Source organism: Carettochelys insculpta, chromosome 22 (genome assembly GCF_033958435.1).
Source record: "Carettochelys insculpta isolate YL-2023 chromosome 22, ASM3395843v1, whole genome shotgun sequence".
Lineage (NCBI taxonomy): Eukaryota > Metazoa > Chordata > Testudines > Carettochelyidae > Carettochelys > Carettochelys insculpta.
Window position 1 is genome coordinate 22,921,633 of NC_134158.1, and position 27,525 is coordinate 22,949,157.

The following is a 27,525-nucleotide window of genomic DNA, read 5'->3' on the forward strand; positions in this document are numbered from 1 at the left end:
TGTGTGTGTGTGTGTGTGTGTGTGTGTGTGTGTGTGTGTGTGTGTGTGTGTGTGTGTTCCTGTCCCCCTGCTGGAGGGTCTGAGCCCTGCTCTCTGTGTGTGTGTGTGTGTGTGTGTGTTCCTGTCCCCCTGCTGAAGGGTCTGAGCCCTGCCGTGTGTGTGTGTGTGTGTGTGTGTGTGTGTGTGTGTGTGTGTGTGTGTTCCTGTCCCCCTGCTGGAGGGTCTGAGCCCTGCTCTGTGTGTGTGTGTGTGTGTGTTCCTGTCCCCCTGCTGGAGGGGCTGAGCCCTGCCGTGTGTGTGTGTGTGTGTGTGTGTGTGTGTGTGTGTGTGTGTGTGTGTTCCTGTCCCCCTGCTGGAGGGGCTGAGCCCTGAGTGCTGCGGTGTGCTGTCGTTGCCCTCTGCTGGATGCAATGCTAAATACTCGTGTCCTGTCTTCCTGCCCAGGCCGCTGCCAGGTGCATCAGACAGAATACACAGAGCAGGACGAGTGGCAAGTGCTCCATCCTCTGGAGCCCAGTCTCAGCTTCTGGCAGACAGAGGCACTGTCCCTGCCCATCTTGGCTCAGAGCCATTCGTGCACCAATCCTCCACAAATTTATCTAATGTCATAAGCCCTGTATGGCGAACAGCTAATGGGGATTTGCCTTTGGGTCAGGTGGCCAGGAGAAGGAGAGGGGCCGGCTTCCTGCCTCCTCTGAGTTCTCCCTGCCCTGGAGTTCAGAGCAGCCTCTGTGTGTGGGCCAGTGACTGTGTGGCCCTGGCCTTGCTCCCACATTAAGCACAGAGACTTCTGTGCAGATCACACCTGAAGGGAGCTGGGGTCTTTAGTCTCTTGGGGACAAAGCCACAAGGTCCCCCAGGCCTTACCCCAAAGCCCCCTGAGAACAGAACCGTTTTGAACTTTGGAACCCAAACCCCACACCTCTGTGTCAGTGGGAGGAGCAGTTGCACCCCAGGGAGGGGATCAGCCACAGCCCGGCTCCGCACAGGGCCTGTACCTGATGCTGGGCCCAAGCCGAGCAGGAATCTGGGAGCATCAGAATCCTGGAGTGAACAATGCGCTGAACAAGCATGCAATGGGCTGGTGAGTGTGCAATGGACCAGTGTGTGTTTAGTGTGCAAGGGGCCAGGGAGTGTGCAATGGACTGGCATGTGCAATGGACTTTAGTGTGCAATGGGCCAAGGAGTGTGCAATGAAGTGGTGTGCGTGATTAGTGTGCAATGGGTTGGTGAGTGTGCAAGAGACGGCTGTGTTTAGTGTGCAACGGGGTCAATAAGTGTGCCCTTCCCGCCAGGAGTTTGCTTTGCCCCGCCCCCAACACACGTGAGGGCTCCCGGAGCCCAGCAAGAGGCGGGGCTTAGTTCCCTTTTCTCTTCTTCTATTGGCTGTCCCTGCTGGCAGTCCTCAGCGCAGCGCTCTGATTGGCTTCTCCGGGACGAGGGGCGGGGTTCCTCTGAACCTGGAAGTACAGGAGGCTGCAGAAGCCGGCGTGGAGCGGACCCAAGTGAGAACTAGGAGGGATTCTAGGGCGGGGGGACCCTGGGGGTGACCCTTGTGGGTGGGGGAAGGGGCCCCTGAGGGGTGATCTCCGTGTACGGGGGATAATCCCTGTGGGGGGGGCCCTGGGGTGATCCCCGTGCGTGGGGGAGGGGCCCGTGGGGGGATAACCCCGTGGGTGGGGGAGGGGCCGTGGGGGGAAGGGCTCCATTCTGGGGGTGCGAGGCCAGTGACTCCCGCCCTGTGCCCCCGGCAGGTGCGGCCATGCGTCCGGAGCTGCGCGGGGCCCTGTGTGCGGCGAGCCGGATGGGTGAGGTGCTGGCAGGGACGCCCTGTGGGCCCCCCCAGGCAGCGGGGCCAGGCTGCCGGCTCAGCCCCCCACCAGCCAGTCCCCGGGTGAGCGGCCTCTGCGGGGCGGGCGGGGGAAGGGAGCGTGGACGGGCTGTTCCTCTGTCCTCCGTCTGTCCTGCCTGTCCGTGGGCCTTGTCCTGTTCCTTCTGTGCACGTCCTCCCGCCCGCCCCACCTCCGTACCCCCCCGCCCGCCTGTCCCCCCGCCCACCCCACCTCCGTACCCCCCCACCCGCCTGTCCCCCCGCCCGCCCCACCTCCGTACCCCCCCGCCCGCCCCACCTCCGTACCCCCCCACCCGCCTGTCCTCCCGCCCGCCCCACCTCCGTACCCCCCCGCCCGCCTGTCCTCCCGCCCACCCCACCTCCGTACCCCCCCGCCCGCCTGTCCTCCCGCCCGCCCCACCTCCGTACCCCCCCGCCCGCCTGTCCTCCCGCCCGCCCCACCTCCGTACCCCCCCGCCCGCCTGTCCCCCCGCCCGCCCGCCCCACCTCCGTACCCCCCCCGCCCGCCTGTCCTCCCGCCCGCCCCACCTCCGTACCCCCCCGCCCGCCTGTCCCCCCGCCCGCCCCACCTCCGTACCCCCCCGCCCGCCTGTCCTCCCGCCCGCCCCACCTCCGTACCCCCCCGCCCGCCTGTCCCCCCGCCCGCCCCACCTCCGTACCCCCCCGCCCGCCTGTCCTCCCGCCCGCCCCACCTCCGTACCCCCCCGCCCGCCTGTCCTCCCGCCCGCCCCACCTCCGTACCCCCCCGCCCGCCTGTCCTCCCGCCCGCCCCACCTCCGTACCCTCCCCGCCCGCCTGTCCTCCCGCCCGCCCCACCTCCGTACCCCCCCCGCCCGCCTGTCCTCCCGCCCGCCCCACCTCCGTACCCCCCCCGCCCGCCTGTCCCCCCGCCCGCCCCATCTCCGTACCCCCCCGCCCGCCTGTCCCCCCGCCCGCCCCACCTCCGTACCCCCCCGCCCGCCTGTCCTCCCGCCCGCCCCACCTCCGTACCCCCCCGCCCGCCTGTCCTCCCGCCCGCCCCACCTCCGTACCCCCCCCGTCAGCCTGTCCTCCCGCCCGCCCCACCTCCGTACCCCCCCGCCCGCCTGTCCTCCCGTCCGCCGGTCCTCCCGCCCGCCCCACCTCTGTACCCCCCCCGCCCGCCTGTCCTCCCGCCAGCCCCACCTCTGTACCCCCCCGTCAGCCTGTCCTCCCGCCCACCCCACCTCTGTACCCCCCCGCTCGCCTGTCCTCCCGCCCACCCCACCTCTGTACCCCCCCGCCCGCCTGTCCTCCCGCCCGCCCCACCTCTGTACCCCCCCGTCAGCCTGTCCTCCCGCCCACCCCACCTCTGTACCCCCCCGCTCGCCTGTCCTCCCGCCCGCCCCACCTCCGTACCCCCCCGCCCGCCTGTCCTCCCGCCCGCCCCACCTCCGTACCCCCCCGCCCGCCTGTCCCCCCGCCCGCCCCACCTCCGTACCCCCCCGCCCGCCTGTCCCCCCGCCCGCCCCACCTCCGTACCCCCCCGCCCGCCTGTCCTCCCGCCCGCCCCACCTCCGTACCCCCCCGCCCGCCTGTCCTCCCGCCCGCCCCACCTCCGTACCCCCCCCGCCCGCCTGTCCTCCCGCCCGCCCCACCTCCGTACCCCCCCGCCCGCCTGTCCTCCCGTCCGCCGGTCCTCCCGCCCGCCCCACCTCTGTACCCCCCCCGCCCGCCTGTCCTCCCGCCCGCCCCACCTCTGTACCCCCCCGTCAGCCTGTCCTCCTGCCCACCCCACCTCCGTACCCCCCCCGTCAGCCTGTCCTCCCGCCCGCCTGTCCTCCCGTCCGCCGGTCCTCCCGCCCGCCCCACCTCTGTACCCCCCCCGCCCGCCTGTCCTCCCGCCCGCCCCACCTCTGTACCCCCCCGCCCGCCTGTCCTCCCGCCCGCCCCACCTCTGTACCCCCCCGCCCGCCTGTCCTCCCGCCTGCCCCACCTCTGTACCCCCCCGTCAGCCTGTCCTCCCGCCCGCCCCACCTCTGTACCCCCCCGCCCGCCTGTCCTCCCGCCCGCCCCACCTCTGTACCCCCCCGTCAGCCTGTCCTCCCGCCCACCCCACCTCTGTACCCCCCCGCTCGCCTGTTCTCCCGCCCACCCCACCTCTGTACCCCCCCGCTCGCCTGTTCTCCCGCCCACCCCACCTCTGTACCCCCCCGCCCACCTGTCCTCCCGCCCGCCCCACCTCTGTACCCCCCCGCCCGCCTGTCCTCCCACCCGCCCCATCTCCGTACCTCCCGCCTGCCCCACCTCCATACCCCCACACCCGCCTGTCCTCCCGCCCGCCCCACCTCTGTACCCCCCCGTCCACCTGTCCTCCCGCCCGCCCCACCTCTGTACCCCCCCGCCCGCCTGTCCTTCCACCCGCCCCATCTCCGTACCCCTCTGCCCGCCTGTCCTCCCACCCGCACCCCATCTCCGTACCCACCCGCCCCATCTCCATACCCCCCGCCCGCCTGTCCTCCCACCCGCCCCATCTCCGTAGCTCCCCACCCACCTGTCCTCCCACCTGCCCCACCTCTGTACCTCCCCACCTGCCTGTCCTTTCTCCCGCCCCATCTCCGTACCCTCCTGCCCACCTGTCCCCCCGCCTGCCCCACCTCCGTACCTACCTGCCCACCCCACCTCCGTACCTCTCCACCTGCCTGTACTCCTGCCCGCCCCATCTACCCCCCCACACCCGACTGAGCTCCCCCCCACCCACCTGTCCTCCCTCCTGCCCCACCTCCGCTCCACTCATGCACAGCAGACGCATTCTCCAATTCGGCCCTTCCAGGCAGGCGTTTGTAGCCCCCAGCAGCGTGTCCCGAGAGGCCCATCAGCTCCAGCGGGGGCCCCTCGGCAGCCCACAGACGCGTCGCAGTTAGGGGCGCTCCTCACAGCTCCGAAGGCTTCTGGCCAGCTGCCGCCTCCCCTCCAGGCTGCTGCGCGCTCTGGGCCCTGGGTCTTCGGCTGCCCTGATCCCCGGCACCGGCGACTGTTCCACCAAGACGTGGTGCTGGCAGCCCTGGCGGCTGACGACATCCGCAGAGCCCGGGAGGCCAGGGGGCAGGCAGGTGCAAAGGAGCCAGCCTCATGCCCGGCCCCAAGGCAGAAGGTGAGCGGGGTTGAGGGCCCTGTGGGGGCAGCACAGACAGATGATGGCCTGCGTGGAGGCCGGGTTGTGTGGCAAAGGGGCAGGACCGGCGCCTTAACGAGCCTCTTGGGTCACCTTAACAGGGCTTTTGCACATCTGAAAGTCTTGGGCGTTATTTCGAGATATTTGCCCTGTACGGAGCTGTTTGCCCACAGATCTGAAGGTGTGTTATTAGGTTGATTACGGTAGCACTTTATTAGGTGCATTACGGTAGCCATAGAGGACCCGCGCGCCCCCCCCCCACTGATGTCAGGGTGCTCTTGACACAGAAGAAGAGTGGCCCCTGGCTTCCGGCCCCCAGGAACTTAAAGAGCAACACAGGGTGCAAGGGTGGGGAAACTGAGACACAAGGTGGGGTAGGGACATCCCCAGGGTCACCAGGTGGTGGCAGTGGCGGAGCTAGGAAGGGTGGTGGGTGCCCTGCCCGCCTCAGCCCTGTCCCCTCCTCTTCCTGCCAGCTCAGCGACCGAGCCCGGGAGCGCACGGTGCCCGCCTCGCGCCTCGGCCGGCTTGCTAGCTTTGGAGGTAGGGTGCGTGCTCGGGGTGTCTGTCTGTCTGTGTGTCCATCTGTCCGGCCTCCCTGCAGCCCTGTCCGTGTGCCTGTCCCCCTCCAGCCTGGGAGCTCACTAGCGTGTGTGTGTCTCTCCCCCGCGGGGCCCCTCCCAGCATGTGACACTGCTGGGGCCCGGCTGACAGCCCCACCTCCCCACCTGGCTGTTGGCTCTACCCAGAGCCTCCTGCCAGGCCTCTCTCCCGTCTCTCTCCCCAGGTCTGGCAGTGGGGCTGGGCATCGGGGCCATGGCAGAGGTGGCCAAGAGCTCGCTCAGCGGGAGGAGGCAGCCCCGGGGTAAGTGGGGGCTGGGTCTCCAAGGGCAGCCCTGGAAAATAGATCCCCACGGCCCATACGCCTCTAGGGAGCTGGGCTGGAGGGGTGGCAGAGGGGCCAGGCTGCATGGGAGGCAGAGGGGCCAGGCTGCATTGTGGGGGGCAGAGGGGCTGGGCTGGAGGGGCAGCAGAGGGGCTGGGCTGGGGGTGGCAGAGGGGCCGGGCTGTATGGGGGTGGCAGAGGGGCCGGGCTGCATTGGGGGCAGAGGAGCTGGGTCTCTGGCCCACTGATCTCTTCCTTGTGGTGCTGGTGGCTACTTGCCCCCTCCCCCTTGTGTAGCCAGCGGCTCCCTGCTGGGCTCCAGCCCCTTCCTGTCAGAAGCCAACGCAGCCCGGCTTGTGGACACGCTGTGCAAGGTGCGGGGCGCCGCCCTGAAACTCGGGCAGATGCTGAGCATCCAAGGTAGGCGCCTACCCTGGGGCCCCTTGGCCAGGGGAGAGCCAGGCCCTGATGGGGGCAGGTGAGCCCGGAGAACCCCCACCCAAGTGCCGGCTGCCCCCCAGTGGCTCTGAGCCAGGATTGGTCCCCTGAGATCCACCCCCCTCACTCTCTGCTGGGGCTGTTCCCTCTCCAGCAGGGCCCACGGGGCAGGGCCCGAGCACACTGACCCACAGCTCCCAAGGGTGGAGCATGCACTAGAGCAGCCCGCAGGCTGCTCTAAGTGACACTGGGACACGGTCCAGCTCAGGAGGCTCAGAGGTGAAACCCAGGGCAGGGAGCCAGCTCTCCCCGTTGGACTGCAGGGTGGAGGGGAGTCCAGACTCGGGGGCTGAGTCTGGCAGGGGCTGGGGGACAGATCCAGGCCTGGGGGCCACCCGCTAACCTCCCCTCCCCCCACAGATAACAGCTTCCTCAGCCCCCAGCTGCAGCGGGTCTTCACGCGGGTGCGGCAGAGTGCGGACTTCATGCCAGCCTGGCAGACGAGGGTGCGTGAGAGGGAGCCTGGCTGCCCTGAGGCGCCTGCTGGGGCAGGCCTGGGGCCCACATGGCAGCGGCTCCAAGGGGTGGCCAGCTGCCCAGGCTAAGTGCAGCTCTCTCACCATTGCAGAGGGTGTTGGAGGAGGAGCTGGGGCTGGGCTGGCGAGAGAAGCTGGCCTCCTTTGAGGAGACGCCCTTCGCAGCAGCCTCCATCGGCCAGGTGCACCTCGGTGTGCTCCACGATGGGACCGAGGTGGCCATGAAGATTCAGGTGAGTGGCCTGTGCCTCTCACAGACAGGGCTGGCAGCCGCAGGGTGGCTGGACCCATCATAGCGGGCGCAAGATGTGGGGCCCTGTCCCAGAATTGGCAGGGCAGTGGGGGCTGGTGGTTAGAGCAGGGGGCTGGGAGCCCGGACTCCTGGGTTCTGTCCCAGCCCTGGGAGGGCAGTGGGGGCTGGTGGTTAGAGCAGTGTGAGGGTGGGAGCCAGGACGCCTGGGTTCTCTCCCAGCTCTGGCAGGGCAGTGGGGGTCGTGGCTGGGGGAAGGGCTGGGTGCCAGGGCTATCCCCAGCTCTGCTGCTGCCTTGCTTTCTGCCCGGAGGCAGCTCCCTTCTGGGTCCCCTGTTTCTCCTGGTCTCCAGGGCAGGTGTTGGGAAGGGCTCTGAGCCAGGGGGAGCCTGGCCCCCCACTCTGACATCTCCCTCCCTGCAGTACCCGGGCATAGCCCAGAGCATCCGGAGCGACGTGGACAACCTGCTGGCGCTGCTGAGGCTGAGCACGGCGCTCCCGGCCGGTAAGGGGCTCTGCCGGTTACCCCGCACCTTGCTGCCCCCTGCTGGGCCTTCCTTCCTGCTCCCAGCCCCCTGGGCCTCAGCGCAGGGCAGACCCCCAGCCTCACCACTCTGCCTCCCCAGGCCTCTTCGCCGACAACACGCTGCGGGTGCTGCAGAGGGAGCTGGAGTGGGAGTGTGACTATCGGCGCGAGGCCGACTGGGCTGGCAGATTCAGGTACCGGGGGGAGGGCTGGGGCTGGCAGTGGGGTGAGCAGAGCGCCCCCAGCCGGCAGCGGGTGTGACGTGGGTGGTTTGCAGCCTTGGTGCCCACAGCAACATGTATTCCGCACATGGATGGAAAAATTAGAGCAAGCATTGGCCCTGGCCTGCAGTCCCTGCTCAGCGCAACTGCGTGTCCCAGCATGCACCGCGCCTGGCGTGAGGGGTGTGGTCGGGGGAGTTCCGTGTCCCAGCATGCACCGAGCCTGGCTCCATACAGTCACTGTGGGGGACCCCTTCGGAGGAGTTATCCCCAAGAGAGTGGCCCCATCTCCTGGGACTACCCCCCCCAAGCCCCCAGTGCGCGGGGCTCTGTCCTGCGGCCTCCCTCGCCCAGGGCCCCACGGGAGTGGAGCAGCTCTCCCGCCTGCCGGCCCGGTGGCCCCAGCACACCGCGGCCAAGTCTGCCCTGCAGCCGGGGGGCCCAACCAGCTCCCTCTGCCCTGTCCAGCCACCCCGTCCCTCCCCCGAGCCTCCAGTACCCCCCAGCCGCTCCCCTCCTCTCTCCTCTGGGCCAGGGCACCAGGATTCCTGGGCCCCTCTGGCTGGAGCCGGCTGGGCCAGTCACCGGGGTCCTGCACAGCCCTTTGTCCTCCCGCTGGCCAGAGCCGCCTGCCAGGCTGGGCTGGGCCTGGGTCACTGGGTTCCCCACCCCCAGGCCGTTGTCCAGGGCTCCCGGGTGGTAGGCGAGCTCATAACTGGTCCCCTGCAGCGGGACGCAGGCAGCCAGTGGGGAAACTGAGGCACACACCCAGTACAACCAGCCCCCGCTGCCTCCCCAGTCCGAGCTGAGTGGGGTTTCTGAGGGGTGCTCAGGGCCCTGCTCTGGGACTGGCTTTCACACCTGCCCCCCCATCTGAGCCTCATGGAGCAGCAGAACCTTCCCCCCCCCCCCCGAGCTCGGCACTGGTCCCCCAGCGCCAGCATTCCTCCCCTAGGCCCGGAGCTCTGCTCCCTGCTCACCCCTGCGCGCTGGCCAGCCCCACCTGCGGTGTGTCAGACATGCCACGGGGACCCCAGTGCCCGGCACTGCTTGGTCCAGCCCCCAACTCTGGGCCTGCAGGAGCAGCCAGCCGCCCCCGCAGACACCCGCCCAAGCCTGGCTCCCGGGGCGCAGAATGGGCAGTCTCTGGTGCAGCCCCCTGGGCCCACTCCGGCCTCAGGCAGCTCCCCCCACCCCCCTCCCCTGCCCAGCCTCTCCTCTGCGTGGTTCCTGGAGTTGCCCAGCCCCTCTGTGCCGGGACTCGGGGCTCTCCCAGCCAGGCTGCAGACACAGGTGAAGCCCTGCAATCCACTCCCCATGCTGGGAGGGCAGCGTCCCCTAGTGGGCAAAGGGCAGGCCCAGCGACTCAGAGCCTGTAGTGTTTGAGGGAACAGATCTCCCTGCAGGCCCGGGGTGGGCAGTCCCAGCCCCATACACCTCTAAGGACAGTCCCTGGCCTGGGTCAGGCAGTGCACGTGAGTCTGATTGACCCGCTCTGCTGGGGGAGGAGCCCCACGGCGACCTGGCACTGGCCTCTCTGCTGGGGCCCTGGGCTGGATCCGGGTGACGGAATGGGGGATGCCCCCATGGGCAGCCGGGCTGACGAGCCCCTCCAAATGCAGCCCTGCTGAGTAGCCGGGGCGAGGGGACGTTGCTCCAGCAGGACTTGGCTTCTGGCTCCGGGGAGAGATTCTCTTACCCCCTCTCCTTCCCCCACCCGGCTGCCCTGGACCCCAGTCGTCTGAGGGTTTCACGGGGCCCGTCCCGGGGGTGGGTTGGGGGCTGATGGCTGCTGCCTGGCAGAGCAGTTGCCGGAGGGCTGCCCCACTGGCCCTGCAGGCAGGTGCTGGCTGGCGACCCGTTCTTCGAGGTGCCCCGGGTGGTGGCAGAGCTGAGCACGCAGCGAGTGCTGACCATGGAGCTGGGCAGCGGCGTCCCCCTGGACCAGTGCCAGGACCTGCCCCAGGATGTCCGCAATGAGGTGAGAACAGGCGGGCGCGCTAGAAAGTCACTTTGATGAACACAAGAGCCAGGCTGCCCTCTGGCAGTGGTGAGGGTGGGGAAGAGGCTGCTGGTTAGAGTGGGGGGGGGAGGGGCTGGGAGCCAGGACTGGGTTCTGCCCCTGGCTCTGGGAGGGCATTGGGGGCTGGTGGTTAGAGCAGGGGGGGCGGGAGCCCGGACTCCTGGGTTCTCTCCCGGCTCTGGGAGGGCATTGGGGGCTGGTGGTTAGAGCAGGGGGGGCGGGAGCCCGGACTCCTGGGTTCTCTCCCGGCTCTGGGAGCGCAGTGGGGGCTGGTGGTTAGAGAAAGCGGGGGGGGAGCCCGGACTCCTGGGTTCTTCCCCCGGCGCTGGGAGGGCAGTGGGGGCTGGTGGTTAGAGGAGGGGGCTGGGAGCCAGGACTCCTGGGTTGTCTCTGCAGCTCTGTTGTTAGGCTGCTGTGTGACCTGGATCCAAGGCCCCCAGCAGGGCTCTTATGACCACCTGGGGGAGTGCCTGGCATAGGGAGCCCCAGCTGCAGCTACTGTGCTGAGAATGCACCTGGATCCTGGGCCCAGCCGTGCCTGAGGTCTCCAGGCAGCACTGGCGGTAACCGCCCGTCCTCCTCACAGATCTGTCACCACGTGCTGCATCTCTGCCTGCGGGAACTCTTCCACTTCCGCTTCATGCAGACGGACCCCAACTGGGCCAACTTCTTCTACCACGCTGGCAAGCACCAGGTGGGCCAGGGGGGCTGTAGGAGAGCGGGTCGCCCAGGGATGGGGGAAGCCCCCAGCCGCCTTCCTGCGTGTCTTCCCTGGCTGCATCCGTCCCCCCCGAACCCCGGCCTGCAGGGGCTGCCGTAATGCCATGGTAATCGACCCCCCCAAACCCCGGCCTCCGGGGGCTGCCATAATGCACATGGTAATTGACCCCCCCCCACACAGAACCACGGCCTCCAGGGGCTGCCATAATGCAGATGGTAATCGACCCCCAGAACCCCGGCCTGCAGGGGCTGCTGTAAAGCATATGGTAGTAGACCCCCGGAACACTGGTCTCCGGGGCTGCTGTAATGCACATAGTAAACAACCATCCCCCCCGTCCAGAACCCCCGGTCTCCGGGGGCAGCCGTAATGCACATGGTAATTTACACTCCCGCCCCCCAGAACCCTGACCTGTGGGGGCTGCCATAATGCACATAGTAATCAACCCCCCTGAACCCCCAGTCTCCGGGGGCTGCTGTAATGCACATGGTAATAGACCCCTGGAACACTGGTCTCCGGGGCTGCCGTAATGCACATAGTAATCAACCCCCAGAACCCCAGCCTGCAAGTGGGGGGCTACTGTAATTCACATAGTAATCGACCCCCAGAACTCCAGACTCCAGGAGCTGCTATAATGCCAGGCCTGCTCTGGGCTGGCATGACCGGCTGTCCATCTGCCGGGGTGTGGGCAGGGGCAGGTTCTCTGAGAAGCATTCTGGTAATGCTCACCAGGTAACCACTTAACCTTCCGCATCCCCAGCTGCAGCTGGAGCCTGACACACCCCTGGGAGCGCTGGGACGGCTGGTGCCATTCTCTGGCCCAGGCAGATCACAAGGGGCCCTTGGAAGCGTGGGAGGAGGCCGGGCCCAGGGGCCGAGCTGGCTGAAACCCAACGAGCTGAACTCCAGACTGCCCCACCGGGCGAGCATGGAGCGTTCATGGCCCAGCAGCCGAGGTGCGCGGGGCGGGGTCTCTGCACGGGGCCTGTGCCACAGCCCAGGGAAGCCAGCGTGGGATCGCACTGGGTCTGGGCAGGCAATTTGCCGGGTGTTAGGTTCTCTGTGCCCCAGGCAGCCCCTAAAAATGCCCCCCCCCCCCCCCCCCCCGGGCTCTGAGCCGCCGCTCTCCTTCCTTCCAGGTGACGCTGCTGGACTTCGGAGCGTGCCGGCCCTTCAGCACCGAGTTCACCCATCACTACATCGAGGTACAGGCACGTTCACCTGAACTCCAGGCAGTGCACACGGGCCCACCGGGCTGTGCCAGGGATGTCCCCACTGCTGCCTTGGGGCAGGGGACAGGCACTGGGATCGGGTGATGGCGTCGGGGGGCCCCAGGCTCTGCGCCCCCTCCCCTGGCAGGAGTGACTCTCACTCAGCCGGTAGAACAGGGAGTTTATTGGTCGGCGGAGACCCAGTGCAGTGCAGAGGTGTCAGTGCAGCTGGCAGAGACGGTCATTCCTATCCATCTCGGGGAGAGGCCGGAAGGGGGGGTCCCATCTAGGGACTAGCCCCTTCTTTTTCCCCCTCTCCTCAGCACAGGCCAACAGCCTCCCCTCCCCCTTCTCACTGCCGCCTCCGATTCCAACCAGCCGGGCTCCTCCCCGCGCTGTGCTCAGGACAGAGGTGTCACCTGCCAGCTCAGGTTGCAGCCCCAGGGGTCATCCCCAGCTGGCAAGAGCTGCTCAGCCTGTCACACACATCCACTGCCCCCAACAGCACAAACGGGACACCTGGGCCTGTCCCTCTGCCTTGGCTTCTCTTCCCATCTGGTGTCTGCTCAGACTGGGGCTCTCTGGGGAAGGGGCCGTCTCTGACCCTCTGCGTGGGGCCAGCATGAAGGATCCCTGACCTTGGCCGGGGTCTGGGCAGCACCTGGCCCAACAGGGCCCTGAGCTCGGCTGGTGTCTGGGTAACAGGTAACATCGGGTCCCAGCTTCTGTTATGTCTTTCTGTTCCCCTATTGCTGATGGGAAGCTGGGTCCCAGGCAGCACAGCTGAGCACAGAGCCCAGGACTCCTGGGTCCCTGGCCAGTGCCCTGCCCGCTGGGCCAAACTGGTGTCCAGGACAGTGCTGGCTCTTGGGTGCCCTGAAGAAATGGGCTGTTTTGGGCAGCCAGGAACCAGTGGGCCCCCTTGGGGCAAGCATCCCCCACAGCTGCCCAAGCCTCCAGGTCACCCCAGCCTAGATCCAGACACCGCAGGGCTGGGGGCTCAGCAGGGGGCGCTCTCCTCCGGCAGGCAGGGCTGGCCCCATGGGGTGCTGGGGGCAGACGCTCAGCAGGCAGGACTGGTCCCAGCTTCCCCACCCCCACACAGGTGGTGAAAGCTGCCGCCGATGGGAACAGGGCCAAAGTTCTCCAAAAATCCAAAGACCTGAAGTTTCTGACAGGCTTTGAGACCAAGGTAAGTGGCTGGGCAGAGATCGCAGGTTGGGGAGGGGGCTGGGCTGGCAGGGGCTGCAGGTTGGGAGGGAGGGGCACCGGCAGTGCTGGGGGGGACAGGTCCAGGCTGGTGGGGCTGCGGGTCAGAAGTGAGGGGCACTGGCAGTGCTGGGCTGGCGGGGGCTGTGGGTTGGGAGTGAGGGGCACTGGCCGGGCTGGGCTGGCAGGGGCTGTGGGTCGGGAATAAAGGGCACCAGCAGGGCTGAGGGGTGGGACTGGGCTGGCAGGGGCTGCAGGTGGGGAGTGAGGGGCACCGGCAGGGCTGGGCTGGCAGGAGCTGTGGGTCGGGAGTTGGGGCGCCGGCAGGAATGGACTGCGGGTCGGGAGTGAGGGGCACTGGCAGGGCTGGGCCGCAGGTGGGGAGTGAGGGGCTCTGGCAGGGCTGGGCTGGCAGGAGCCGTGGGTCGGGAGTGAGGGGTGCTGGCAGGGCTGGGCTGGCAGGGGCTGCGGGTCGGGAGTGAGGGGTGCTGGCAGGGCTGGGCTGGCAGGAGCCGTGGGTCGGGAGTGAGGGGTGCTGGCAGGGCTGGGCTGGCAGGAGCCGTGGGTCGGGAGTGAGGGGTGCTGGCAGGGCTGGGCTGGCAGGGGCTGCGGGTTGGGAGTGAGGGGTGCCGGCAGGGCTGGGCTGGCAGGGGCTGCGGGTCGGGAGTGAGGGGTGCTGGCAGGGCTGGGCTGGCAGGGGCTGCGGGTCGGGAGTGAGGGGTGCTGGCAGGGCTGGGCTGGCAGGAGCCGTGGGTCGGGAGTGAGGGGTGCTGGCAGGGCTGGGCTGGCAGGGGCTGCGGGTTGGGAGTGAGGGGTGCTGGCAGGGCTGGGCTGGCAGGGGCTGCGGGTCGGGAGTGAGGGGTGCTGGCAGGGCTGGGCTGGCAGGGGCTGCGGGTCGGGAGTGAGGGGTGCTGGCAGGGCTGGGCTGGCAGGAGCCGTGGGTCGGGAGTGAGGGGTGCTGGCAGGGCTGGGCTGGCAGGAGCCGTGGGTCGGGAGTGAGGGGTGCTGGCAGGGCTGGGCTGGCAGGGGCTGCGGGTTGGGAGTGAGGGGTGCTGGCAGGGCTGGGCTGGCAGGAGCTGTGGGTCGGGAGTGAGGGGTGCTGGCAGGGCTGGGCTGGCAGGGGCTGCGGGTTGGGAGTGAGGGGTGCTGGCAGGGCTGGGCTGGCAGGGGCTGCGGGTTGGGAGTGAGGGGTGCCAGCAGGGCTGGGCTGGGCTGGCAGGGGCTGCAGGTGGGTAGTGAGGGGCACCAGCAGGGCTGGGCTGGCAGGAGCCGTGGGTTGGGAGTGGGGAGCTCTGTGCTGAGGTTTGGCTGTTTATCCCCTGACCTGTGCCAGGAGCTGGAGGAGGCGCACGTGGAGGCAGTGATGATCCTGGGAGAGGCTTTCTCCGCCCCTGGGCCCTTTGACTTCGGCGCCCAGGACACCACGCGGCGCGTGCAGGCCCTGATCCCCGTCATGCTGCAGCACCGGCTGGTGCCGCCCCCGGAGGAGAGCTACTCGCTGCACCGCAAGCTGGCGGGCTGCTTCCTGCTCTGCGCCCGGCTGCGTGCCCGCCTGCCCTGCCAGCATCTCTTCGAGGAGCTCTACCAGCAGTACTGGGCCCGGGAGCGGGGAGCCGGCCCGGCAGGGGGAGCCTAGCGCCCTGGCCAGGGACCTACAGCCTGGGCGATCTCCTGCCCGGTCAGAGCCCACAGCCCAGCCCGCCCCAGGCTGAGCTCTGGGGTCTGCACCTGCCGCAGCTGCTGCGCACATTAAACTGCGACACCCGGGCTGGGCCTGGTCCGTTTCCTTCCCTGCCCCTGCCCCTGCCCCACTGTGCCCACCTCCCCCCGGGGCGGGCGAGAGCCCAGCTGGGTCCTGCTGAGCCAGGCCAGGGCCCAGATGTGATTCCTGTTTTAGGGACCCCCCAGCTGCTCCCCTCCGCCTGTGCAGCTCCTCCCCCGCAGCAGAGCCAGGCCTTGCCCCACTGCCCCGTCGCCCTCACCCAGCCCCTCTCCAGTTCTGTGCCGTCCTGTCCCCTTCCAGGGTCAAGCTCGTCCCGGCAGCAACAGCGCTTTGGTTTCTGTCCAAGGCTTTGATCTCACACCTTAACCCCCCTCCCGGCTGTGTCACCCAGGGTGTGGGCACCGAGCAATCCCTGCCCCCCTGCCGGCTCAGCCCCCAACAGGGCCAGTCCAGCCCCAGAGTTGAGGGGGTGCCCAGCCGGCTTCCCCCTGCCATTGCCTCCCAGAGCCGCGCATGTGACAACTGCAGCCGATCCTCCTTTTAGAGCCTAAAATGTCCGGCTGCCCCTCGTCCCTCAGCTGCGTGTGCCGGCGTCCAATTCCCAGCCGTGCATGTGCAGCTTCCCCCAGGCCCCAGCCGCCGTCTCTGCCAGCTGCAGGAGCTGACACCTCACCCAGCTGGGCCCCAGGCAGACACCTGTGCTAGAGGGGCCAGTCCCAGCCCTGGGGCCAGATCAGGGCTGTCACCCCCAGAGGTGCCCCATGGCCCCGTTCCCCCTCAGCCAGGCTGGAGCTGGCAGCTGGTTTTAATCTGAGCGTCTGTTTCCGGCCAACGTCACAGCAGCTCCCAAGAACGCGGCAGAAGGACGTGCAGAACCCGAGCCAGATGCTTCGATTTCTGCAGCTCTGCCTGGGCCGCCCCAGCCCACGCCGGACCTGAGCTCTGATTCAGGTAGAATCCCATAGGTCACCATACCTGCTATGGACCTGGCCGGGATCAGGGTCCTGTCAGGCTGGCACCACCCACTGCCCAGCTGAGATCAGGGCCCTGTTGAGCCAGGAGCTGCACAGACCCTAGCTGAGATTGGGGCCCCATCAGGCTGGCACCATCCATTGCCTGGCCGAGAGGAGGGCCCCGTCAGGCCAGGCACCGGCCCAATGATCCCACCATCTAACTGCAGAAGCCTTTTCTTCGCTTTCAGATGGGGGGACAAGCCCAGGTCGCCTCTGAGCCTGGCACCAGCATTCCTGCCTCTGCAATCCCCAGCTCCTGGCTCCGCTCCCCTGCTGTGAGTGAACAGGATGGGCTGGAGGCTTTGCCCTGCCCCGCTCCCCCTTCCACCACCTCCCAGTGCAGCTGGGGCAGCTGGTACATGGGCCATAGGGCAGGGCTCTTCTGGTGCTGCTGCTGCTGGGTGTGGGGCTGAGGCCTAGGGGGTCCCAGTGCTGGGCACAGGGAGCCAGGACTCCTGTCCTATTCCTGCTCTGGCCCAGGGTGGTTCATGCCTAGCTCACGCTCCAGCAGTGCATGGGGCGGAAGGGCTCCGGCTGGCACAAGCCCTGGGCCTCAGACACAGCTGGTGGGACCAGAGTTGGCAGCACCCAGCATGGGGAGCTGGAGGCAGGATAGCTGCCCATCAGTCCTGGGTCTGGGCCTCAGGGCCCCACCCACGGTGCTGCTCCCTTGTCGACCCACCTGGGGCTCTCATGCAGGAGAGGGAGGCAGCGCAGCAGGGGCGAGTGACGCTGTGGGGTGCTGGGACTGGGGGCGCTCGGAGGTCGGGGGATACGTGGGGGGGGGGGCCCTCAGCCTTCACTTGCCCTGGGCAGGGAGCTGAGGGGGGGGGGGGGGAGGGGAGCAGCAGTGATTCAATTCTAGGGTTCCCTCCTGTGGAGGAAGGGGTTATACCCCCCCAACTGCCGCTACGCTCACCTCGTGGTCAGGGCTATTTACATATGGATGAGACTGGGGGCCAATAGGAGAGGGCCGAGGGACTTTTGCGGGGGGAGGGGGGGAATGGTGGTTCGGGCAATGAAGGGGTATTTGCATATTCGTGAGCTTAGAGGCCAATAGGAAGAGAGCCGGGGTGGGGGCAGAGGCGTTTGTAAATAACGGGAAGGGAGGGAGACGGGTTGTGCGCTCAATGAAGAGTAGATTTGCATAGCCCCATCTCGCAGCCAATGAAAAAGGAGCTGGGACGGAGAGGCCAATAGGAGGCGGGGGCGGGTCCTCGAGCGGAGGAAGGCGTTCCTCTTATTTGCATATTGCGGGGCGGGGCTAGCCCCGGAGCGCTCCCCGGGAGGCGAAGGCGGCGCGTGCGTGCGGCGCCGGGGCCGGGGCCGGCCGGGCCGCGCCGAGCAGCTGCGGAGCGTCCAGCGCCGGTAAGCGCGGCCGGGCCCTATCCCACCTCCGCCCCCCCACCCCCAGCGGTGACGGCTGCGGCTGCTGCACGGGTCCTCGGCTCGGCTCGGCTCGGGGCGGGTTCAGCAGCCCGCGGCTCGGCCTCTCGTGCCCCTTCGCGGGGCTGGGGGACGACCACATCGGCTTATTTATCCAAAGCCACACGAGCGGGGTCGGCGTCCCCCGCCCCCGCCGGGCTCCGGCGCGCTCCCTTCCCCGGGCGGACGCGGGCTGCGGGCCTTGGCCAGCGGGGCGGGAGGTGCGGTTGCTTTTTGCGATTGGGGGGGGGGTCGGTGCTGGGCAGCGGGAATTTCTCCCCCCCCCCCCCACCCCGGGAGAAAGGTCATTCCTCTTCCGGGTGTGTTGAGCTCCGCCGGTGCCGCGGGGGCGGGCGGTAGCGGATGGCGCAGACCAGGCCCCCCCAGCCAGGCCCCCGGTGCTGCTGGCTGTGCTGTTTGCTGCCGGCGGGGTCTGCGGGCGCGATGCGGTGATGCTCGCGGGGGCGGGGTCCCCGGCTGGAGAGGGGGCGCGTTGGAGGAGTTGGGGAGAGCAGCGGAAGCCCCCCACCCGCCCCGGCCGTGGCTTGGGGCCCAGCTGTGGAGCGCCCACCCGAGGTCCGGTCGGTCGCTCGTTCGCCCGATGCAGGAGCCGGCGGGGACTTCGGGTCACCCCGGAATGGCCGTGGGAGCCTGGCGCGTGACCGCTTCTGTAGGAGCCTGGGATGGGGGAGGGGGCCTTGGGGGTGACCAGCCCCCTGCAGGGCCTCCCTAAACCCAGGGGTCTCCTCCCTGCTCCTGGCCCTGCAATTCCCAGGCTGGGGCCTGTTCGCCCTGGGAACAGGTGGCCGCTGCAGCCAGCCTGGGATGTGGCAGGTTTTGCTGGGGAAGCTGTGGTGTCTCCCAGGGGATGGTCAGAGGACATTTCCCCCCTTACCTTCATCCTGCAGCCCCTGGAGGCTGTCACTCAAGGGGGGAGGGAGCAGGCTGCTCCTGGCCTGCACCCCAGGACACTTACCCCTTAGCTGGTAAGCCCTGGCCCAGCCTGCTGCACGGCACTGAGGCCATGAGAGCCTGGGGTCTGGGGCCAGCTTGAGGGAGGACGGTGGGAACTGCGGCTGTAGCCGGGCTCTGGGGAGGTGGTGGGGCTAGGGGCTTGGCTTGGCTCGGCTCGGCTCCCTGGCCTGGAAGGGCCTAGGTCTCTGGCCTCTTGGCTTCCTTCCCAGGAAGGAGCTCAGAGGAGTTCCCAGGTCTCTGGCTCGCCCCAGTGCAGAGCCAGGGCTGGGGCAGCCGGGCCAGTGTGATGTTAACCTCTGCAAAGTGCCTGGAGGGAGCCTTACAGGCTGTAGTTCCATACAGGGTCCTTGGTGCCCTGTACAGCGGGGGAAGCTCCCTGCATAAACAACTGCCCCGCCCTGGAGGCGGCTGCTGCTCGGCGCCGGGGCCCTGTAGAAACAGCCTGTGGCCCTGGGCACCATCCCAGAGATGGCTGCATCTTGGCTCCTGGTCCCTGCATAAACAGCCTCCTCCCTGTGCCCCGCCCCAGAGGCAGCTGCGATTCATCCTGTCTCTAGGCTGGGGCTCCCCAGGGGCTCTTGGGCTCCCGGACCCACCGGACGATGACTAGCAGAATCCCCACTTGCTTCCGCAGTGCTGAGCTGCCGGGTGAGGCCCAGCTTCTCCTGGGGGGCGGTTCATGGCGACAGGACCCCGCTAGGTGCCGGGGGTCTGGGTTCAAGTGTGAGCTCTGCTGCTTACTCCCTGCACCTCGCTGTCCCTGTCTGTAAAGGAGGGAAGGGTCCTTCTAGTGTCTGGGAGCAGGCCTGCCTCCCAGCCCCTCTCTAACACCACACTCTGCCGACCGGTAGGGAGAGAACCCAGGAGTCCAGGTCCCTCCCTGCTGCGTCAGTAGGGATGTGTCATGTTTCTTGCCATCTGTTCTTCTCTCTTCCCACTGGGATGGCCCCCTGCCTCAGTTTCCCTGTGCCAATGGGGTGCAGATCCCTGGCTGTCTGCCAGGCCGTGCCCCCCAGAGCCCAGGGATGGGCTTTGTGGTTTTCCCTCCCCATGTCCCCTGGCCCTGGAGCAGACAGTTGGCAGCTGGGGCTGTTGGGGCAGGGGTGGGTGTCAGGCTTGGGGGGTGGGCAGCTTGCCGGGAGGGCTCTTGTTCGCTGGCCTGTGACAGAAGACTGCAGATCTCCCCAGGGCTGGCCTCACTGGGAGGCCGGTTTCAGGGGTCCCAGACGTCTGGCCCTCCCTCCGGGAGCCGGCAGGAAGTTGGGAAACAATCTGGAATTATTGGCATCCGTTGGAGCCATGTCGGGAAACAGCTGGTGCTGGAACCATGGGCCAAAGGGGGACACCTGGGTTCTGTTCCAGGCTGTCCGTGAGTCCCTGCAGGGTAGAGCATGTCCTGTGACTCAGTTTCTCTGTGACCAGCCTCCCTCTCTCCTTCCCAAGGTGCTTGTGGGGTTGCACTGATCCCCGCAGTGGGTCAGGAGCTTTGGGCTGAAGTCCCTTGGGGAGGTGCTGGTGCCCTGCTGGGTGTCTGCAGAAACACCGTTCTGCTGTGGCCGGGGAGGGGACCTGGCCCTCACAGCCCCCCAGAGCCGGCACAGGGGGCATGAACACCATTCTGAGCACAGGCAGAGCTGTGGGGAGCCCCGAGAAGGGCCCCAAGCTGCGGTCTGCTCTGGGGATCCCTGCCAGCTGGCATGCATGTTACTGTGGGCACTGCAGCTGGCCTGTGCCCCAACACCACCCCCTGTGGCCTGGCTTGTCCGAGCCACGATCATGACCTCTCCCCCGGGGCCCGGGATTATTTGCCCTGCGCTGGTCCACCCCGTCCCTGGGAAGAAAGTTCAGATCCCCATAGTCTGTTCAGGGCTGTCCCCTGCCCCCTAGCCCGTCCCCCGTTTTGGACACCCCCAGAAATCCTGGGCTGGGTTGGGTGAGCAGGGAGTGGTAGGGGGGTGGGGGTGATGGAGGGGGCAGGGAGGTTGGGGGCTGGGTGGAGGGGGGCTGTGAAGGGGAGCAGCTGAGGAAACAAACCTCTCGGCCAAATGTTTACATGGCCTCATCTGACCTCCCCCCAGAGCTCCAGCTGCCGTGTGTATGTGGGGAGGGGGGAGCAGCCAACTGTCAGGAGACCTGCGCAGCTTGGGCCCTCCCACGGGGGCAGTTGCCATGGGGCTGCCCCCCAGCAGCCCGGCCCCTCCCCCCCATCTGTCCTCATGGCCTCAGCCTGGCCTGGTCCCAGCCACTTGCCTCCCCCTTGCCTCAGCCCCCCCCATCTCCAGCCTGATGTGGGGCTCGGGGGGGGGGTGTCCCTGCTCCCAGCTGAGGGCGGAGTCAGTTTGATGCTCATTCGAGGGGTGTCCTGTCTGCACAGCCCAGGGCTAGCGCCAGCTGGATGTGGAGGGAGCAGGAGGGGACCCACAGCAGATGTCGGGGGTGGGGGGGCTGTTACGTTGCACTTCCCCTGGGCCCCCCGCTGAGTGCGCAGAGCCCAGCTGGGGGCTGATGGCAGCTGTGCAAACTGGGTGTGCCCCAGGCCCAAAGCAACACACACACACACACACACACACACACACACACACACAGAGCAGCCAGCCTTCCTGCCTCTGTCCCGGGGGGCTGTCGGGGCTCTAACCACCAGGCGTCCTGACCCCGTCTCCCCACAGGCCCTGGCAGCTGCGCCATGAACAAGCTGCGGCAGAGCCTGCGGCGGAAGAAGCCGGCCTACGTGCCCGAGGCCAGCCGGCCCCACCAGTGGCAGGCGGACGAGGAGGCCGTGCGCCGGGGCAAGTGCAGCTTCCCCGTGCGGGTGAGTCACGAGGGGGTGGGAGGGGACGTGGGTGCTGGCACCAGAGCTGGTGAGTCCCATGGGCTGGCGTGGGGCACTCTGCCTGCAGCGCCCTTTGCACGCTTGGCCCCTGGGTTCACACTGTGGCTGGCCCAGGCTGCAGTCGCACGCTTGGCATGCGTGGGTAGTGTGGTTACACACTCAGCACACATGGGCCAGGGGGCACGGTCCATTCTCACCAAGTGCGGTTGGCATTTTCAGCTTGCATGGGGGCACGCTTGGGCTGGGGGCCTGTGGAGAGCTGGTCCAGGGGTTATCCACTAGCTCATGTGTGCAACCCAAGTGCTCAGTGCACAAGTGGAGGGTTGCACACTTGGCTTGCACACCCACGGTGGCAGTAACTCTCCTGGGATGCGCACGTGTCAAGGGTTTGCACGTTCCCAACCCCCACCTGGGCTTGCTCCGCTCCTGCCCCTTCATGCAGGGAACCCAGGGGTGGGCGCGGGCGCTGGGCGTGAGGGGCCCTTGCCGGGGAGGGCGGGTCATTGCCTCGCTCTCACTTTGCCCCCTGCAGTACCTGGGCCACGCGGAGGTGGAGGAGTCGCGAGGGATGCACGTGTGCGAAGAGGCTGTGAAAAAGCTCAAAACGGTGAGTGTGGCCTGCGGGGGCAGGGGCACGGCCAAGGCCAGGCAACCCCCCAGTGCCGCCACCCTCAGCACTTCCCCAGCAGCATCCCTGAGCCCCGTCCAACCCCCCAGCACCTGCCCGTCCCCTTTGCCGCCTCCCAGTGGCGCCCCCTGAGCCTCCCTCTTGTTGCAGAGCGGGCGCAAGTCAGTGAAGTCGGTGCTCTGGGTGTCGGCGGACGGGCTGCGGGTGGTGGACGACAAAACGAAGGTACAGGGGGGGCGGGGCTGGGGGTACTGTGGGGCAGTTGGGAGCCGGGCAGGGTCTCCCCCCTGTGCCCCGGAAAGGATGGGGGCAGGGCGGGAGGAAAGCGTCGCCCCCATCCCGTGCTCCCCTCCCCAGGACCTCATTGTGGACCAGACCATAGAGAAGGTCTCATTCTGCGCCCCCGACCGCAACTTCGACAAGGCCTTTTCCTACATCTGCCGCGATGGCACCACCCGCCGCTGGATCTGCCACTGCTTCCTGGCGCTCAAGGACTCGGTGCGTGCCCGCCCCAGCTGCCCCGTGCGCACGAGTGTGACCTGGCTCGCCCTGCCTGCGTGTGCCTGCCCAGGTGTGCACACGCACACCCACCCAACCAGCCTTTGTTTTGCTTGCACACCCATGCTCACAAGCGTGTGCCTGGCACACCTGCACTCGTGCACATCTCGTGCATGCTGGAGTGCAGCTGCTCGGGCAGGTCCCCGTGCAAAGCCGCCTAACGCCGTGCACGCTCCCCTGGCCCCGGCCGGCTTCCGTGCACTCCTCCCAGTCCAGCGCCTGCGACCCGCTGCCCCCTGAGCAGGGTGTCCTGTGCCCTCAGGGCGAGCGGCTGAGCCATGCCGTGGGCTGCGCCTTCGCCGCCTGCCTGGAGCGCAAGCAGAAGCGGGAGAAGGAGTGTGGGGTGACGGCTTCCTTTGACGCTAGCCGCACCAGCTTCGCCCGCGAGGGCTCCTTCCGCGCCCCGGCCGCCAGCCAGCCTGCCCAGCGCCAGCTCCTGCTGCACCAGCTGCAGGACAGGAAGAAAGGTGAGGGCAACCAGAGCTGTGCTGGCTCCGCCCCCTTTTGTCTCTCAGCTCCGCCCCCTTTTTGCCCCGCTCCTGGCTCTGCCCCTCTTGTGCCCTCCTGTCCTGCCCAGCCCCCCTCCCCGAGCAGGGAGAGGACCGGACTGGTCTGAGGCATGCAGGGGCTTCACTGTTGATGGGGAGCTGGGACGGGGCACCAGAGGCTGCTGGGGAGTGTGCTGGGGGGAGGAGCTGGAGGCTGAGGAGTTCTGGGGGGCAGTGCCAGGGCTTGGGCTGGGGAGGGGTGTGGGCTGAGGTCTCACGGGGGGGGCCTGGCATATCTTGGGGGGTCTCACCCTGACTCCACTTGCCCGCAGAGGCCGCCCCCTCGGCTGCCGCCCCCTCGGCACCGCCGGTTCCCGCCCAGCCGGGCAGCGCCTCCCCGCCCCAGGGGGCCACGTCGCCGGTGGCGGAGAAGGGGGACAGGGGCCCCCAGCACGTCATCCCACGCCGCCACGCGCCCCTGGAGCAGCTGGTGCGGCAGGGCTCCTTCCGCGGCTTCCCTGCCCTCAGCCAGAAGAACTCGCCCTTCAAGCGCCAGCTCTCCCTGCGCCTCAACGACCTCCCGTCCACGCTGCAGCGCAAGGGCCACTTCCAGGCCAGGGCCGCAGGTGAGTGTCCGCTGGGCGCGGCTGGGGGGGGAACGTGGGGGGGGCCCCTGTGAGCTGCACCCCAACTCCGCTTTCCCCCCCCCCCCCCCCCAGTGCCAGAGCTGGAGTCGACCCCGCCCAGTGACAGCGACGGCATCAGCGCCCTTTGCAGCCAGATCGACGCCTCCTTCGCCCGCCCGCCCGCCGACCCCTTCAGCCCCACGGCCGCCAGCGGCGCCGCCTCCCCGCCCACTGGGCTTCCCAAAGGTACGAGCTTGCGCCATGTCCCTCGCCGCATCCCAGCCAAGCTCTGCGGCCATGGGCCACGGCCTGTGCGCCGCGCTCCCCCCGCCACCTACAGCGCACCACCCCCCGCCACCTACGGCGCACCCTGGCCTGTGCGCCGCACACCCCCCCCCCCCCCAGCCGCCTACGGCGCACCCCGGCCTGTGCGCCGCGCCCCCCAGCCACCTACGGCGCCCCCCCCCCCCGCCACCTAAGGCGCACCCCGGCCTGTGCGCCGTGCCCCCCCCCCGCCACCTACGGCGCCCCCCACAACGGCTCCCTCCCTGTGCCTCCACGCCGTGTGCCACTCCGGTGGAACTCGTCCTGTGCTGTGCCACGCTTGGTCACCATGCCCCAGTGCATCTCCCCTGTGCTGCCCCCTGTGCCACGCTCCTGCCCAGCCCAGCCCACGGCGCGCCACGCCCTGCAGGAACTTCCCCGCCTTTCGCCCCACCATGTGCCGGGCTATACACGGGGCTGCAGAGCCCGCCCTAAACTGCGCCACAGCCGGCTCTGGAGAAACCGCCTGCCACGCCCCCAGTGTGTCATGCTCTGCCTCCCATGGCGTCACCCACCCCGGTGGATGCGCTGGTCTGCCAGGACGCGCTCTGGGGGTCACCCCCAGGCACGTCTCCTGCCAAAGCCTCAGGGACAACCTGTCCCTCGGGATAATGCCCCAGTGCTCCACCCCAGAGGGTGCTGCATCTTCAGGCCGGGCGAGGGGTCCCTAGGTAGCTGGTCCCACCCCAGAAGCAGGCGCATATCTGCGCCCGATGATGGGCCCCGGAGTTGAGGACACGCCCCCCCACCAGCCCTGGCATCAGCTCTGGGCTGGCCCCTGTCTGACTGTTTCTCTCTGCCTGCAGGACCGGCTGCCTGGAGTGAGCCCGTGGCTGAGGCTCCCTCGCCGACCCCCCCAGGGCAGCCTGGCCACAGGCGGACCCCTTCGGAGGCCGAGCGCTGGCTGGAAGAGGTGGCCCAGGCGGCCAAGGTTCAGCAGGGGATCCCTGGGGCAGCACCCATCCCTGCCACGCTGCCCTCCTACCCCCTGAGCTACGATGCTGCACCCGCCCCCATGGGCCTGTTCCTGCCCCCCCACCTGCAGCCAGCCTATGTGCCCATGGGTGCCTACCCGCCAGCCGTGCCCTACGCCGTGCCCAGCGTCCCCGTGGTGGGGATCACCCCCTCCCAGATGGTGGCCAACGTCTTCTGCTCCGCAGCTCAGCTGCAGCCCTCGAACTTGGGGGCCAAGGCCAGCTCCTTCCCCCCTACCCTGCTGGGCCCCGTGCTCCCGCCTCCCCCCCAGGCCCGGCCCAAGCCTGGCGGTGCTGCCCCATGGCCCCCAGAGCCAGGCCATGCTGGAGGCTCAGCCCCTGTTCCCCCCGCCGCCCACCCCAGGGCCGAGCCTGACCCCTTTGAGGCTCAGTGGGTGGCACTGGGGGCAAAGCCCCCCGCCGGGGCCGACCCAGCCAACCCGTTCGCCGGAGACCTGCAGAAAACCTTTGAGATCGAGCTGTGAGCTGGGGGCCGGGGGGGCACCGGCCCCTCTGGTACTGAACTGACTGGGAGGGATGTACGGAGACACCCCCCAGGTGGGCCCTGGGTCACCTCGTCAAACGGGGGACGCAGGCCAGGGAGGGGCTGCGGCGGCTGCTGCCCCTCCTCCCACTCCCCCTTGCACCCCACAGACCAGCCCCTGGGGGGACCTGGCCAGGGGGCTGCAGGTGGGTCCGTGGAGGAGGGTTGGGGTCTGCTGAAGGAGGGGGGTGAGGATGCTTCCCCCCATGCTGAAGGGGTTGGTTGGGCCCCCCCCAGCTTTTGCTGTATGTTGGGCTGGGCAGGGGCACCCCCAAAGAGCCAAGGGAGAACAGGGCTAAACCCAGCTCCCAGGCTCATTTCCCCCCACTTGCCTGGGAGGGGGGGAGGGACAGGGCAGGGGGCCATATGCAGAGAGGTGGAGACCCCCAAAAGGTGGCGTCAGTGCAGAGAAATGGGTGGGGAGCAGGGCTGCTGGTGTCCTGGGTGGGGGGGGGGGGGTGAGGGACCTCTGAAAGGGGGTCAGGTTGCAGCAGCACCTTCCTGCCACCCCCCCCCACCCCCGGCACAGTGTGCTCAGAGCAGGATCCTGGGGAAGGGGAAACCCGGGCTTCCCGCTGGGCCTGGCCTGGGGGTGCTGGGGGCCTTGGCAGGAGCTGATGGGCATCCCTATCTCTAATTTATTGTCTTTGATTTTACTTTAGGCTGTGGGGGCAGAGCTACTGGCGGGGGGATGTGGGGAGGCCCCTCAGGTGGTGGGAGCAGGGCTGCAGGGAGTCCCTGAGGCTGCGGGGGCAAGGCGCTGGTGGTGGGATGTGGGGGGCCCCTCAGGTGGCGGGAGAAGGGCTGCGGGGGCAGGGCGCTGGCGGGGGGGATGTGGCCGGCCCCTCAGGTGGTGGCCGGCCCCTCAGGTGGTAGCCGGGGGTGGGGTGGCCTCAGACTGACTTGCATGGCCCCTGCCCCCTCCAACTGCCCCTGCCCCCCAGTTCCGGCACAGAGCCGAGGGGGAGCTGTATTTAAATGGCAGCTTCTCTCTCCCCCTATGGACCAGCTGGGCTGGGGTTGGTGTGGAAGCCAAGGAAGGGGCCTGAAGTCAGGGACCAAACCCCCTGTGCCCTAGCAGGGGGACAACTGCTGAGACCCTGTGCCCCACAACCTGGGTTCACCCCCCCCAGGTAGGCACTGCCCCAGGGCACAGCTAGAGTCTGCCAGGCAGGCGCTGACGTGTCCTGGGGGCACCGTGCCGCACGAGGGCCCTGGGGCGCTGCAGGCAGGCAGTGACACATGGAGCCCTGGGGTGCAGGGTGGCTAGGAGAGGGCCCTGCTGTAAGGGCACCGCTGGGGTGCTGCAGCATGGGGCCACAGTGCCACACCTGGGGGCCTTGGGGTGTGGGGGGCCTGGGGAAGGCACGGTGGTGCGAGGAGCCAGAGAAAAAGTGCGCCAGTGTATGTGCCTCGGCCCAGCATGTCTCATGGGCTCTGGTCCGTTCCCCTGGGGCCTCAGCAGGGGGGTGTGCGTCCCACAGGGACCAGCTGCTGCCCCCGGGGGGGCAGGTTTTCTATCTTATTTCTGAAAAAGATTTTGTATCACAAGTTCCCCCCAGATTTGTATGTTAGAAATAACTGCCAATAAAGTGATCCTTGACTAGCAGCCAGCACCCACTCAGTGCGAGAGGGGACCCCCTGGGTGCTGGGGTGGCCTCTCAGGAGCGGTGCCCACCCCCAGCTGCTCAGGGTGTTTCTCCTGGTGGTGCGCATCCCTCTGTGCGCAGAACAGTGTTGATTCCACACATGGCCAGAAAAGAGTGGAGCTGGGTGGGGTGGGGGACGGAGCAGTGCCTGGGTTGGGGCTGCTAAGGCTGGAATCACTCTCACCCCTGACCAGCTCCCTTCTTGCCAGCCTGTGCTCTCGCCTGTTCCTTCGCAGCAGCCCTGCCCCTGAGTGTCCTTCACAGCCCATCCCACCCCACCCCAGAGGTGGCTGCATCCCAGCGCGGGGGGAGGGAGTCCCTGTATAACCAGCCTCTACATACCCCACCCAGTGCTGGGCCAGGGTGCCTGTATAACCAGCCTCCCCTGAGCCCTGCCCTGGAGGTGGCTGCATCCCAGCGCTGGGGGAGGTGTATAACCAGCCCTACCATTACAATTCCCCCCAGCCCCATCCTGTCCACCCAGCAGCCACCCCACAACTGCTGAGACCATGTGTGGTGCTGCCAGGCTCCTCCTGGGGGGAGATGGGGCGGCCCAGGGTTGGAACCACATTGTCCCCCGCTCCCCTGGGCCAGGGAGCACCACCCCATTCAGCACCTCTTCACTGGGCATGGGGCCTGCACCCCCCAGGGCGGGGCAGCAGCTCCCCTCCAGCCCCAGGGCAGGGTTGCCATTGGGTGTGAGGTTCCCCCCGAGTTCAGCCCCGACCCCAGGCAGGGATGAGGCCTGGGGAACCAGCCCCATAG

The 27,525-nt window shown here is 68.4% G+C and overlaps 2 protein-coding genes across 7 annotated transcripts; both read left to right on the top strand.

Annotated features, from left to right (window-relative positions):
• The first annotated feature begins 958 nt into the window (after positions 1-958).
• On the top strand, positions 959-15,677 carry COQ8B (coenzyme Q8B). Of its 3 annotated transcripts, XM_075016240.1 has the most exons (17): positions 959-1,084; positions 1,403-1,505; positions 1,755-1,808; positions 4,788-4,964; positions 5,462-5,528; positions 5,773-5,850; positions 6,169-6,291; positions 6,730-6,815; positions 6,938-7,078; positions 7,519-7,600; positions 7,722-7,815; positions 9,682-9,823; positions 10,452-10,559; positions 11,723-11,788; positions 12,900-12,986; positions 14,337-14,780; positions 15,567-15,677. In XM_075016240.1, exons 1-16 carry the CDS (start codon positions 1,002-1,004, stop codon positions 14,637-14,639), a joined length of 1,794 nt encoding a protein of 597 aa, XP_074872341.1. In that variant the 5' UTR covers positions 959-1,001; the 3' UTR covers positions 14,640-14,780; positions 15,567-15,677. The 3 variants fall into 3 exon arrangements, with proteins under 3 accessions (XP_074872341.1, XP_074872340.1, XP_074872342.1); XM_075016239.1 differs by lacking the exon at positions 959-1,084 and having other exon boundaries at positions 1,438-1,505; positions 1,755-1,894; positions 4,644-4,964; XM_075016241.1 differs by lacking the exon at positions 959-1,084 and having other exon boundaries at positions 1,438-1,505; positions 1,755-1,894.
• On the top strand, positions 15,044-26,738 carry NUMBL (NUMB like endocytic adaptor protein). Of its 4 annotated transcripts, none has more exons than XM_075016244.1 (9): positions 15,044-15,677; positions 20,806-20,948; positions 21,502-21,576; positions 21,748-21,822; positions 21,955-22,095; positions 22,418-22,622; positions 22,976-23,269; positions 23,363-23,515; positions 24,400-26,738. In XM_075016244.1, the coding sequence occupies exons 2-9, from the start codon at positions 20,823-20,825 to the stop codon at positions 25,050-25,052; spliced, it is 1,722 nt and encodes a 573-aa protein (XP_074872345.1). In that variant the 5' UTR covers positions 15,044-15,677; positions 20,806-20,822; the 3' UTR covers positions 25,053-26,738. The 4 variants fall into 4 exon arrangements, with proteins under 4 accessions (XP_074872345.1, XP_074872346.1, XP_074872344.1 ...); XM_075016245.1 differs by lacking the exon at positions 15,044-15,677 and adding an exon at positions 15,930-16,014; XM_075016243.1 differs by lacking the exon at positions 15,044-15,677 and adding an exon at positions 17,029-17,107.
• The last annotated feature ends 787 nt before the right edge of the window (positions 26,739-27,525 follow it).